The following is a 14,814-nucleotide window of genomic DNA, read 5'->3' as shown; positions in this document are numbered from 1 at the left end:
TGATTGTTACACCCCTTCAAGGAGTGTAATATACTGTCCCCGAGTATGCAAGGCTTGCTCTATACATGCATTTCTTGTGGGAGACCTCTTGGTGCTCTACTTCTGCATTTGTATAAAGGCTAATCACAATCCAGCCGATAGAGTTTTATGAGAAGAGATCTCTCCTTATTCTTTTCCAATGAGTATGGCTTGTATTGGTTTGGGGTAAGAAATAATTACATAAAACACGGGTAAGTTTAAAGAACATTATGGTTGCAAAGACAACACCTCAAAAGTTAAGAATTAAGCTTGTCTGTGCAGCCTTAATTCTGCCTCTTTGTGTTCGTGCATTTTGATTGTATAAAAAGGTTTTGTGGCAGCATGATGGAAAGAGCTTAGCAGTCCTGAGTTTCCAGTCCAATGCCTTGACCAAAAGAGAACATTCTTATTTCTTTTAAAGAATTTTGCTTATTTACCATCTTGTGACTGAATGAAACAGATGTCCTTTAAAAAAGTACTTGTGTGATCATGTCACTCAAAGTTGCATCCAATTTTATCATGAATACTCACACAAAGCGAAAAAAATCTGATGTTCAATAACTTTTGACTGCTTGACTTTGCAGCCTTAATCTTCTGTGGGCTGGAATTTAACCTAAGGGTAGAGGAAAGTGTATGTCTGCACATATTTGGGATTTGCTCCTGTTATTAGTTGCTAGTGTTAACTATTAAAATGTTGGCTGTGTCTCTAATGTAGTGCTAGTTTGAGTTATTGTTTGTTTTGTAATCTAGAATTACTGCTCGCTTTGATATCTAATTGAAAAAATTATAATAGAGATGCATATGTTTCCTTTTTGTGTTTGCGGACAAAATACATCAGCATAGTAGCTAATTTGGATGAGTTTAGTACATTCCCAAAGATCAAAATATACTTTTCTTCCTAGTTGTGGGAAAGCATATGTAGAATAGCATTATTCATTTGCATGTATTCTGAAGATAAATCTCAGTATGAAGAGGTATATTCCCAAACATAAGTATGATGATTACAATAACATGCCCTGAGGCACATGTATCTCATTTTCTTTAGTAACAAGGAATCAGGTCTGGGAGTTTTAAATCCCAAGAGATGAAACTGTGTTGTACCGAGTAATGCAAATAACTGTTAAAGCTTTGAACTTGACCTGATAGGACAAAATAATGTCATTGTGGCATGTATGTCTCTGTGTTGTGCAATATTGGGGGGTGGGAAGGAAAGAGGAGGAAAAAAGGATTTTTCTACAAAAGAGACTAAGCACGCAATCTGATGTAAATGCTAAGTCCCAAAAGGTGCAGGGGACAGCTTACTTTATGTCCTAAGGTCACTGGCTGTTAATAACAACATAACCAGATGGTTTATAGGGTGAACTTGTCTCACCAATGTAAATTCCTGGCCTTTCAACAGTTAGACAACAAAATGCAGTCTGTTTGCTAATTATACACACACAATATACAGAAGTACAAAAAATAGACAGTAAGGTCCTGAAGTATCTAAGTTTGTATTTTTGTGTATGCTTATTCTACATTGTTAAATGCAGAAGGCCACACTGTTTTGAAACCTAACTGATTTGATAGCAATCCTACATAGTATATAAATTAGAACAATCTGGAAATGAAAGTCTCTTAACATGAGGTTTTTAATATTATAGCATTCACTTGCTATTGTCCACTTTACTCTAGTTAAGGGTGCAAAATAGTTTCTCTTCCTTTGTAAGTTTACAAACAAACAAAAACATCTTTTCAGCCAGAGGTGCCAACTTTCTGGTTTTCCCAAGGGTGATCATCCCCTGCTCCGCCCAGGCCCCACCTCACCTCTTCCCATGCCTGCAGCACGCCACTTCTTCTTGCCCTGTTCCCCCCCCCCTCCAAGTGTGCCCCGCCCTTACTCTGCCTCTTCCTGCCCCTGGTTCTCCCCCCAGGGCCTCCTGCATGCCACTGAACAGCTGATCATCAGCCTGCAGGAGGCGCGGGAGGGGGAGGAACTGATCAGCAGGGCCACTGGTTGGTGCTGAGCACACACTGTTTTTTCCAGAGTCAACACCTATATTTTCAGCTTAATTTGTCTGAATTGGTTGTATTTGAAAGTCGGGGCAAAAATCCCTACACCATTTTTGTATTTAGAGTACATAGAGGTGCTAGGTAGGTGAAAGAGTATGTCCAATAGAATATTTCTAACAAGTCTAAGAATTTCCACTTCTGTGAAGATTATCTGTACGTGCATAGATGCAATTACTGGGGAATAGACACTCCCTAACTTTTTTCTAACCTTTTGATATCCTCGCTCATAGAGACCGCAGAACTGTATTATGCATTCCAACATCCAGTCTCCTATTAACTTTTTAAATATAATTACACCAATGTGCACTTACACTATGTTTGTGGTGTTCACAAGTGCAAACTTTTCAACACTTGTTATTAGGCTCTAATCAGCCTTAGGCTTACCCTAGGCCTTCCTACCCCAGGCTGGATCCCCGATTGTCGCCTAAATAATTGTTCTTATATTTGAATTTGAGATTTGATTCAAATTACCTGTTGTCAGGCATTATGCCTCAGAATGCACTGGGATCACCAGAGGCCAAGAGACTTGAAATATTGGTTTTATTTAGTTTTATTTTAAAATATACATCCATCTAACATTCTGGGCATGTACAAATTTTGTAAAAACAATTACAATTCAAACGTCTAACTAAAATAATAGACGCATCCTGATACCAACAACTCCAATTTGTGTATGCTGCTTCACCGATGACCGTCATTTCTTCATTTCAGGGGGGGGGGGAAATGGCAGAACAAACTATCTTTGCAATGTGACTTGAAGGTCATGGATTTGGGCTCTGTGGAAGGTAGCAATTTCCATAGTCAAGGAGCTCTACTGGAGAATGTCCTGCCTCCAGCCTTCTGTGATTAAATCTAAGACCATGCCCAGATCCAAAAATCAAGGCAAAAGCGGTGTGGGTTCAATCGTGTGAGCTCAGTCGAGCTAGCTTACCATGATTGAAAAACCTTCTTTAAAAGCATTGAATGGGCTTTTCAGTTATCTTAAACTAATGAGATTGAGCTAGCACAATTTAAATTGAAATCCATATTTGTTGTCTGTTAAAACAGGGCCTGAACTGGATCTTATCTTTCATGGTATCACATGGTAGAGAGGTGGTCTCTGAGGTAACCATGATCCAACCCATTTAAGATGTTGCATAGTTTAAAACCAATACCTTAAAATATTTACTGTGAGTTTTGTGCATCCTGGAGCAATTTGATTCCTGTCATAAGCATTCTTTCCAGTCAGGATGCTGCATTTTGTACCAGCTGAATTTCCAAGTGGCTGTGCTATGCAGAGCATATTACAGTAGCCTAATCTGAAGATGACTAAAGCATGGATCACAGTGGCAAGGTCAGCCCCTGAAAGAAAAGGGTTCAATCTTCTAGTCAAGTGTAAATGAAAAAGGAGTTACCTGAATCTCCAGACCAGGGATTCTCAAATTTCATTGCACCATGACCCCCTTCTGACACAACAAAAATTATGACATGACCCTAGGAGCGAGGACCGAAGCCTGAGCCTGTCTGAACCCCGCTGTCCCGGCAGGGGGGGCAAAGCCTGAGCCACACAGCACTGGGGAAGGGGCAAAGCTGAAGCCCAGGGACTTCAGCCCCAGGTGGGGGAGGCCTGTAACCCGAGCCCACCACTCAAGTCTGAAGCCCTTGGGCTTCGGCCCCGCGTGGTGGGGCATGGGCTTCAGCAAGTCTAAAGCCAGCCGTGGCAACTCCATCAAAATGGGGTTGCGACCCACTTTGGGGCCCCGTCTCAGTTTGAGAACGGCTGCTCCAGACCCATCACCTGCCTGAGTACCAAGTCCCCATGAATGCATTGGGTTCTTTTCCAGAAAGGGAAAAGGGTCTTAAGGCCAGCCTCCATAATGGTGTTATCAAATTGTACATTTATAAATATCTTCCAGGCATAACAGGGAGAATAAACTGTCTCTTCTTACTATAATTTATCTTGATTTAGATCCAGTATATCCAGTTAATAACCCTGCTGGCTGCTATGCCAATGGTCAGATCCAAGCACATGGAGATCGATGGAGAGAAGATGACTGCACTTTCTGCCAGTGTATCAATGGAGACCCCCACTGTGTGGCAACAGCCTGTGGACAGAGTTGCCTGAATCCTGTTAAGGTACCTGGGGAATGCTGCCCAGTGTGTGAAGGTAAGATATATTCATTTCAAATGTTGTCTCCCAGTAGAAGCCTTTCAGCCTGTAAGGGCTTGCCTTCATTAGATAACGGTATTCTTTTGAGTCCTAGTTGTGATAAGGTGACCATTACTGACTTGTGTAGGTCAGGACAAATTCTACTAGACGCTCATGCTTAAGGTTACATCTATGTCACGGAGGTCAGACCTCCATGACATTCCCTGCTTCAGCCCCAGGGGATGCGGAACAGGGGCGACAGGGGGCTCCCTGCAAGGTTCCGGTGACAGATTCCTGATGGGATCCTCCTCAGGGTGAATGCCTCGTGCTGGACGGTGGGGAGTGAGCAGCTGGGGGTGTCCCATTTTCTTCTGTACTCTGAAGTTAATGTTTTGTATGAGGAAGTGGTGGCAGAGATGTATTTTTTGGCCCTGACCCTACAAAGGCTTAACCAGATGCTTAACATTATGCCGAGGCTACTCATAGGCTAGCATTTTCAAAGGAGTCTAAGGCTGCTGGGCACCCAATCCCCATTGTGTAAGTCTTTTGGAGGTGGACGAATTCATATCTTCTTAGCAATATTTATAGTGTGTATGCTGAGGTTGTTAAAGGATATACAGCATTCAATTGACTTGGGCTCACTCAAAACTAGAATATGTTTGGGACGGTGAGAAAAAGTTCACAGAATTTTGAAGATAATTTCATTCTGCTGTATTTCAAAACTGACTGGCAATTTACTTTCCAAAAATGTAGTAGAATATTTGTTAAATATTTTTCACTTTCAAATATATTTTTATTATGAGATTTTTTGAAAAACCTGGTTTTTAATCTTAACATTTGATTAAGGTGACCAGTTAATATTGGAATAGATGAAGTACAAATAAAACAATGAACATGCAAAAAAAAGGAAAAAGAAAAAAGTTAAGAAAATCAAAATGCTTTAAAATATCCATTTTGGGAAATATTGCCAAAAATTGGATGAAAACTTTCCAACAAAATAATTTGACCAGCATTACATAAAACCTCCATCAGTTATCTATACATTAATTTTCCAAAAAGGAAAGATTAACCTTTATAAATTGGGTTTTTTATTATTTAATTGCTATGTATGAAATATCTTTAAACTATACTGTTTCATGAATAAAATGTGTGAATTTAAATGATGTTCCTCACTTTAAGCTGTCTCTGGTTTGCTTCTGTTACCTCATGCACGTAAATATTTGAGTTCACGGAGAGGTAGATACAAATCTCATTAAAGTCAATGGGAGTTTTTCCAATGACTTCAATCAATTATGAATCAGGCCCTGAATAACAAAGGGAGCTATAAAAACTTTGATCTTTGAAAGTTTCCAGAACATATTCTGTATTTATGAGTTGGAGCCAATGTTTCCAACAACTGTCTGGAGTCCAATAGGGATGCATTGTGCAAGCCTCAGAGATTCAGTTGCATACTAATCTTCTGAAATCAGTAAAGGAACACAATAAGCATGATAGTGGTATTTACTATAATTGGTGTTTTCTGTAATGGATGTGGAATTACCCCTCAGTGCATGGCAGTGTGGAAAACTATCCCTACTCAGCTCGGCAGCATACTGGCCACAAGAGAGGTATCACACTAATTAAAGAAGAGCACAGATGCACTGTCTCATATTGCTGGAATTGCTAGGTCCCTCTCCAATGTACCCTCTCCATATGAAGAGGAAAAGAGAAGAAACTAAATGTTCTCACCCCTAAACACATCATGGAACAGGGTGGAAGCAGAGGAAACATTTATATAAAATTTCAACATTAATCTTTCTGCTTTTATATATTATAAAATTAAGAAAATATCTGAAATTGAAGGAAACAAAACAGTGGAATTCAAAATCATGGACTGTTACCCTAAAAATAAGAGATTCCTCAAAGAAATTTTATGTATCTTCTGACTTCCTGGATCCATTTTTGATTAAACATTTATACACAAGCCAGAATGTGAATGAGCTGGCTGCCTTACTTTCCATGTGTTTCATTTTTTTTAACAGTCTTAGCTGCTAGCTTTCATTTCCTCATGGAAATATCTCTTTTACATAATTGGCTGAGTGTTTAAATTAGCTCCAAGCAGATACCTGCCCAGAACAGCATTTTATAATCAACAGGCACTGAAGCAAACGGATAAACATCTGCTGACTTGCAAATCTAGAAAATGGGAGGTTTCTGTATTGTCAGTTTTAGATAACAGTTGCTCATCTTGAACAATAAGAAGCAGAAGTATGTTGTTAGAGCATATGAATTTTATAAGCAGATTATTAGATGTCCTGTTGGATAAAACTAGAAACTATGAGAATCAGTTTCCTATGGGATTTTTTTTTAAATTGGGGAATAACAGGATCCCTTCTCTTTTTAATTTAGAGTAAAAAAAAAAAAAAAGGAACTGGGTAGATAAAGGGGTCGATCATAGGATATTAGAGCCTTGCTTTGAATGGTCTCTGCATATTCCCCTTGGGATTGGCAACTCCTGGTGTTGAGCTCTGGAATCTTCTGAAGAGTATTGTCCATTGGGAATCACTTGCCGCCCCCCCCCCCTTCCCCTGACAGAGGATTCCAAGGGTATAGAAAGAGCAGTGTCCCCAACTGCCCCTCAGTTCCTTATTAACTGCCAAAGGTGTTCTGAGCTTGGATAATGCACAGTATCCTTGATTTTTTCCCTCATAATTTTTTGCTTTTCTCTTGCCCTCTCAGGGCTGTTTTTGTTTAGATTGTCAGTTAGTACAGATTTCTTTTAAGAAAAGTAAAATTATCTCCATCTGGCACAGATATCTTCTGGACCTATATTGAGTGAGAGGTGCCTCTCACTTTGCTGATGGGAAGGCTTCTCAAGCTCAGTTGAATAAATCTGCCAACGTGTAAGTGCATCTCTGGCTTTGGAGCCTTTGCCTGGTTTAAATGGTCCCCAGTCTTAAATGCCTATCCAAGCCTAGTGTCAAGATCCCAGCACTATCAACACACAGTGGAGGTCCCAGCACCACTGACATAACACCAAGATCCCTAGATTCCTCTAGGTTGACTTAAGTTTGTGTGTAGGATCTGGCACCATAGACTCTAGTGAACCAACATGTGGTTAGGTGCCCACTGTAAATTGCACTAATTCATCCACGTTCAACTGAATTCAGTGCCTACAATCTATTGCTGTGGACTCCGGTGAACTTCTTGAGGAAGTGGCCCAATGTTCATTATGCACAGCATTAACATCTCCAACAGAGTCTGGATCATCTGAATTTGATGCCAAGGTTTTAGAACCGTTGACTTGCTTGAAGTAATCCAGAACCAGTATAAGTGACATTAAATCACAGCATCCATTCAGGTTGACAAGATCTGGTGGTGCAGGTCTAGTATAATTGACTCTTATGAGTCACTTGCTTGAAGTAGTTTGGCACACAGTATAAGAAGCACTAAGGTCCCTGGTTCCTCCAGTGCCAAAGATATATCACCAGTGACTTTGGTGAACCACTAGTTGGAAGTCATTCTGCACCCAACTGAAATGGCAGTAAAAACCTCAGATCTGTTCTAAGTTCATATAATTTGGTGCTAAGATCCAGCACTGGTAATTTGGGTAAACTCCTTGTCAAAGGGGGTAGGTACCCAGAATCAGCAATACCCAGGTCCCAGGGTTAGTCCAGATCAGCTGGGTCCAATGTCAGTGCCGTTGACTCTGAAATTCCACTTACTAAATGGGTGCTGTAGCCTCAATAAGTTTAAGATTTGTCTGCAGACTGTCTGGTACCAGCAGTGCACCACCCTTCATTTTCTGGCGCCATTAACTCTATACTTAGCAGTTCATTGCTGAAGATCTAGGTCCGCAGGTTCAAGAGAATCATATACCAGACAGATAGCCCCACTGCATAAGTGGTTCATAAGACCTTTCTCTAGATTCACTGAATCTAGTGCCCGGAACATTCATCCTCCGTTTTGGCAAGCAATTTGTTTCAGGTGCAAATGCCTAAGAAGTATTCTGATATTGATTGTACTAAACTGACCTGAAAATGAGCATGCAGATAGTCACAGTGCCTAATGAGAGAGCTCTTAATTTGTAATTTGCAATTCTCAGCTGAGATTTAGGGCTTGTCTACATGGCGCATTAGTCTGGACCAATGCGTGTAAATTCTAGTCTGTACCATTTATCATGTGTTAATTGACCTGTTTGGACCCCAGCATACACAAAGTTTCCTAGTCTGCATGTAGTCCCATCTCTTTCAAACAGTATTACGTTAATGCACGCTGGGGAATTTTGAGTGCATGCCAGTAGGATCCATGCAGGCCAGTTAGTGTGTGACATGCTGGTGTAGACTACAGTTTACTGGAATGACCTGAAGAGCTCTGAATAAGCATGAAAGCTTGTCTCTCTGCTCTCTCACCAACAGAAGTTGGTCCAATAAAAGATATTAATTCACTCGCCCTGTCTCTCTGGTTAGCTCTCATTTTAACATTATCTGTTATGCCAGAGTAGTCTCTGTAGGTAGATCTCATTATTATCAAGGATAACATCCATTATGTCTAGCTCTGTGTCAGGGTCAAACAAAATCCCATGTCATTGGCAGTTCCACTTTCTTGGATTGGAATCAGGAACTCTTCTTCATATTCCCTCTGATTCACTTAGTTCAGGAGATCGGTAAGTGAGGATGGAACCAAGATGATGCCAGTACCCCTAATCAGATCTTGGCAGTTTTGTCTTCAAATATCATAGGTCTATTAACTTTGCTTTCCAGTTCACTGGATATTTGTCTTCACATTGGGTTAAGAGCACAAACCTGAGCCTGGGTTCTTACCCTGACTTCTGGGTACATTCTTTGCAAGTGTAGTGGCTGCCATTTTAAAGCAATAGCTTTTAACCAATAAAATCTCTCTTGCTCTTAATGTTGCTATACATACTGTGTTTGAATTCTGCCAGGCTGCATAGGTTGTGATTGCAGCTTTCATCCTCATGTCGGGGGACAATAGTCCTCATTTATCTTGTAGTACCTTTAATTTATAGAAGTGTTAATCCATGTGCTGCTCAAATTGCTTCAGGTAGTTGCTTTACCTTGATGGCCACACCAAAGGAAATTAAATTTTGTATTAACAATGCACTTTGTTGTACCAGGGATACCGTAAAATGGACATACCGTATATATTCATTCATTAGCCCGTTCATTTATAAGCCAACCCCCCAAAATGGATAGGTAAAAATAGTAAAAACTGTATGACCCTTTCATAAGCTGACCCTATATTTCAGGGGTTGGAAAACTTTGGCTCCCAGCCTGTCAGGGTGAGCCACTGGTGGGTTGGGACGTTTTGTTTACTTGAAGCGTCTGCAGGCATAGAGCCCCTCAGCTCCCTGTGGCTGCGGTTTGCTGTTCCCAGCCAATGGGAACTGCAGGAAGTGGCGTGCCAGTGGCGTGGCAGGCCAGGCTGGTTTGTTTACCCGCCGCATCCGCAGGTTCGGCCCATGGGGGCGGTGGGAAGCGGCGCAGGCCGAGGGAAGTGCTGGCCGCCGCTTCCTGTTGCCCCTATTGGCCTGGAGCAGCGAACCGCGGCCAGTGGGAGCTGCGATTGGCCGAACCTGCAGATGTGGCAGGTAAACAAACCGGCCCAGCTGGGCCGTGTGCCAAAGGTTGCTGATCCCCGTATTAGATATTCAATTCAGTGATTCCATAGAGTTTAAAATCATCAAATTTTGGTGTACACCTGTTTATAAGATGACTCCCGCTCTTTGATGTGTCATTTTTTTTACCAAAAATATTCGGCTTATGAATGAGTATATATGGTACTCATGTAGCTTCCCCAGAGCAATTCCCTCTGGAACATGTATCTCTTTTGGTTTTCGGTTGGAGCCTTGTTTCAAAAAGCTCTGGGGATCTCTAGTGTGTTATTGGTCAGATGATAATCTGTACCATAAACCTGTGAGGAGGTAATTCCTCATGGCCATAGCTACAGTCTAGATTGTCAGATAGGCCAAATTGCCAATCCTCCATATGGAAAATATGGTTTGGTTGATGTCCTTATCCCCATTTATAGTCTATCTCCCCAAGGCTTTTTTACAGGCTTGTTATAGCTCACTGGGTATTCATTCTCCTGGAGGTACCAGATGGTATTCAACTGATACAAAGTTAGTATCCACTACACACCTGCATATTACCTTTTTTGAAGAATTTGCAAAGCTGGTAATTGAAGCTCTCTAGGTGCTTGAAGCAAATATTTGTTTTTCATGGAGGTTTGATCTGGAGTAAAATTGCACTTGCTCCTAATACTATTTAGCTGCCAGCCAGAGCTGATGTTCATTATGGCACCTTTGCAGCCCTTGTTCACCTAGTGCTCCTTAGCCACCCTTCATAAGGTGTACTGTTTGCAAATCTCCTCCAAGTGGGAATATGCAGAGGCCACTTGAAGAGGAGAGAGGTTACTTACCAGCAACTGTTGGTCTTTGAGACTGCAGCATCTGCAAATTCACACTCGCTAGTCACCTTTCCTACTTCTTCAGAGTCTCAGATCAAGAATCCAAAATTAGGGCTGGTTTGGACACACTGCCTTTAATTATCATCATCTCTCACTACTGCATCATGGGGAAGTTTGGGGTTTTTTTTAAACATAAAACCTTCACAACATACAGGATCTTTAAGCTTAAAAAGGGAAAAGCTACTGTTTAAAAGTTTTATCCCTGTGACTCACCAGTAAATCCTTACCATGAACTGACTCTGTAGGTTTGTGTAGTCAGGAGTTTTATTAAACCTTCCACAGAATTCCTGCATTGTAGGTGCTCAGGTGTACTTGTTGTTTTGACTCTCATTAAAATTTGTGTAGTGCCTATAAGAGGGCGCTCTTCTGGAGGTTATTGAGATAACTTGCACTCCTAACATGTTCCTGAGGTGCTCATTCAGATCCTTAAGGATCTCTCCGAATGTTCCAGGAATCACAGGGATCGTCTTTATTCTAGTTTTCCATAATCATTCCACTTTGTGGCATAGTTCTTCATACTTTGCTGTCTTATCTTTTTTATTTTTTTATGTTTGTCTGCTGGTGTAGCAATGTTAGTAAACATAGTCTTATTTCAGAGTAGCAGCCGTGTTAGTCTGTATCCACAAAAAGAACAGGAGTACTTGTGGCACCTTAGAGACTAACAAATTTATTACAGCATAAGCTTTCGTGAGCTACAGCTCACTTCTTCGGATGCATAGAATGGAACACACAGACAGGAGATATTTATACATACAGAGAACATGAAAAGGTGGAAATATGCATACCAACAGGAAGAGTCTAATCAATTGAGATGAGCTATCATCAGCAGGAGGAAAAAAAAACTTTTAAGTGATAATTGAGATGACCCATAGAAGGTGTGAGGAGAACTTAACATAGGGAAATAGATTCAATTAGTGTAATGACCCAACCATTCCCAGTCTCTGTTTAGGCCAGTGTTAATTGTATCTAATTTGCATATTAATTCGAGTTCAGTTTGGAGTCTGTTTTTGAAGTTTTTTTTGTTGCAAAATTGTCACCTTCAAGTCTGTCACTGAGTGGTTAGAGCGGTTGAAGTGTTCTCCCACTGGTTTTTGAACGTTATGATTCCTGATGTCAGATTTGTGTCCATTTATTCTTTTGCGTAGAGACTGTCCGGTTTGGCCAATGTACATGGCAGAGGGGCATTGCTGGCACATGATGGCATATATCACGTTGGTAGATGTGCAGGTGAACGAGCCCCTGATGGCGTGTCTGATGTGATTAGGTCCTATGATGGTGTCACTTGAATAGATATGTGGACAGAGCTGGCATCGGGCTTTGTTGCAAGGATAGGTTCCTGGGTTAGTGTTTATGTTGTATGGTGTGCGGTTGCTGGTGAGTATTTGCTTCAGGTTGGGAGGCTGTCTGTAAGCGAGGACTGGCCTGTCTCCCAAGATCTGTGAGAGTGAGGGATCATCTTTAAGGTTAGGTTGTAGATCTTTGATGCGCTGGAGAGGTTTTAGTTGGGGGCTGTAGGTGATGGCTAGTGGTGTTCTGTTATTTTCTTTGTTGGGCCTGTCCAGTAGTAGGTGGCTTCTGGGTACTCTTCTGGCTCTGTCAATCTGTTTTTTCACTTCAGCAGATGAGTATTGTAGTTTTAAGAATGCTTGATAGAGATCTTGTTAGGTGTTTATCTCTGTCTGAGGGATTGGAGCAAATATGGTTGTATTTGTATGTATAAATATCTCCTGTCTGTGTGTTCCATTCTGTGCATCCGAAGAAGTGAGCTGTAGCTCACAAAAGCTTATGCTGTAATAAATTTGTTAGTCTTTAAGGTGCCACAAGTACTCTGTTCCTTTCTATAGTCTTGTCATCTTTTCTACAAAAATTATGTCCAGCCTGCTTGCCTACACCATTCAGTCTATGACAATTGCAAGATCCCGTAAAATCATTGCCTCTTCATTCTTTAGAGTGCTTTCCATTCGGTGGGTGTAATGTAATGCATGGTTCATTTACATCTGCACTTGATGCAGAGGCTCCAATGCAGACACTTGGCAACCTTTTTCTGTCTCTTCAGATATGCTCTCCCAGCCAGGCTCCTGCAAGTGCTTAACACATGCTTCCCTGTTTCTTCCTTTTTGGAACATATTCTGCAGTTCAGGGAGCAGTTCTATAGGTCAGTTTTGTTTCAAGTGTAATTAAGCCTTAAGGATTGCTCTTGTGTGTTCATAATGAGTCTCATTGTCTCTCTCGTTTGAGCTATTCTTCTACAAGCTATGAGTTTGTTAATCTTCTATCGCTAATAGGTTTGGTCTGTCTCCATCACTGTCTGTGCTTTGATTTCTGAGTAAAGCTTTCCAAGTCTTTTCTCTGGCAATTTGCTTTCTCCTTTCTTTTATGCTTTCTCAGGCTGAGATGCATGCTTGGCTGTCACTTGTTATCACAACCAGATGATCTTTTACTCTGGCTAATTCCATGTGTATTTTGATGTTATAGTCTTCATTGTAAATTACTTCCTCCACAAATAGCAGACCTTTTCATCCACCACATTGTCAAATGTACATCATGTCCACGTTTTGATTGACATTAATTACTCTGTACATCTCCAGGAGCTTTCTTATTTGGGTATCAAATTTTATCTTCTCCTCTTGATGCCACTTGATCACTCTGGCAGTTTACTGTACAATAGGTATCACCCGCATATTATTCTTTTCTCACTTTTGACCCTCATGTTATAACTCTGACATTTCCCTGAGACCAAGGTATTTGAAGGCGCCAAGCTGAGCGAGATCTTGGAGAGTAACTTTTATGCTATCTGATTGTACACACTTGACCCTCTTTACGGATGCTGGTGCATATAAAGCCATGCCAACCCATAGCTTTATATCTTCGCCAAACTTTTCTACATGTCATCAGTCTCTATACCTCCTTTTGTGACTGTCCATATAGTTTCAGTATAAATCCATTTATAACAAATGGTTAGCTGGTTTTTCTCTTTGCTGATATGATAAATTGTGGTTCTCACAGAGCATCCATGTCAGCAGCAGCATTACTACCACAAACAGCACTGATGATAAGGAATCCCTTTTAAAATTTCTCTCTTAATTTTGACCTCATCAATGAACATCGCTTCCAGGTAGAATTGAGTGTTCCAGTTAACCATAGGCTGCTATAGGAAATGATCTTTGCACGAACCTTGTGCATTTTCAGTGTCTTAAAAGATCCACGAATGTGGGGATGCTATCATATGCTTTTTGGTAGTCTGTCTATACCATCTCTACATATGTGTTTGGTTTTTTTAAAATTTTGCATCTTCTGTGTTCTTGCTATTTAGCCTGAAGTGATTTTTTTTGTCCCTTTTTTTGTTTACTGTGCAGCCTTTTTGCTCAGGAGGCAGCATTGCTTTGCAAGCTAGTACTATTTCTATCTTCTTTGCCAGAAATGCTGTTAGAAGTTTCCACATGTTGATTAAACGTGATTGGACTATAATTCATAGGACCACTGCAGCCTTTTTTGGATTGAAGATGGTTCTCCTTGTCATTGTCCGTCTTGGACATCTGTTCTTCAAAGATTTATTAAATTGTTCAAGGAAACAATCATGGAGAGGAGTTAGGTATTTCAGCCGGAATCCACAAACCCCATCTGGTCCGGGTACTTTCCAATTTTTCATTCCTTTTAGTACCTCATGTATTTCTTTCTTGAATGTTCCTGTGTATTCCTCTATTGTTTGTTTGATTTTTAAAATTTTCACTCACGTTTTTAATCCAGTTCACTGTCTGATTATTTTGTACATCTTCATACCAGATTTCCTTCTAGTAGCGCAGAAACTCTTCCATGTTATTTATTGGCTTTCTGTTTTTTTATATTTTGCTTTAATGTTGATCTGATCAGACTCTCTTAGGGTCTCTCAGGAAGAGTCTGTTCTCTTGATACTGATGGCTTCATGCTTAAAATCTTTCAAGCCTATGACTCAGTGGGATCAGCTTCTGTCTACATTGTTCCTTCACAACTCATCCCTTTCATTCAGCTGATATTTCATCTCCAGGGCCATTCACTTCTGTTTTCTCGTCAAATGATTTTTCTCAAATTGATCCAATAGGCTGATATATCATAGTAAAAGTCCATTATTATTTTTATTATCATTGAAGTGCATAGGCGCCTCAGTCATA

At 40.6% G+C, this 14,814-nt stretch overlaps 1 protein-coding gene across 4 annotated transcripts in view; it reads left to right on the top strand.

Annotated features, from left to right (window-relative positions):
- CRIM1 (cysteine rich transmembrane BMP regulator 1) overlaps window positions 1-14,814 on the top strand; it is a 315,765-nt gene that overhangs the window by 182,249 nt on the left and 118,702 nt on the right. For all 4 annotated transcript variants that reach the window (XM_039532907.1, XM_039532908.1, XM_039532909.1 and 1 more), the window contains one exon: window positions 4,019-4,216. In XM_039532907.1, the coding sequence (XP_039388841.1) occupies window positions 4,019-4,216 (198 nt within the window). The remainder of the gene's footprint in view (window positions 1-4,018; window positions 4,217-14,814) is intronic.

The sequence above is a fragment of the Mauremys reevesii genome, linkage group 3 (genome assembly GCF_016161935.1).
Source record: "Mauremys reevesii isolate NIE-2019 linkage group 3, ASM1616193v1, whole genome shotgun sequence".
Taxonomy (NCBI): Eukaryota; Metazoa; Chordata; order Testudines; family Geoemydidae; genus Mauremys; species Mauremys reevesii.
This window is presented reverse-complemented; position numbering and strand designations above follow the sequence as displayed.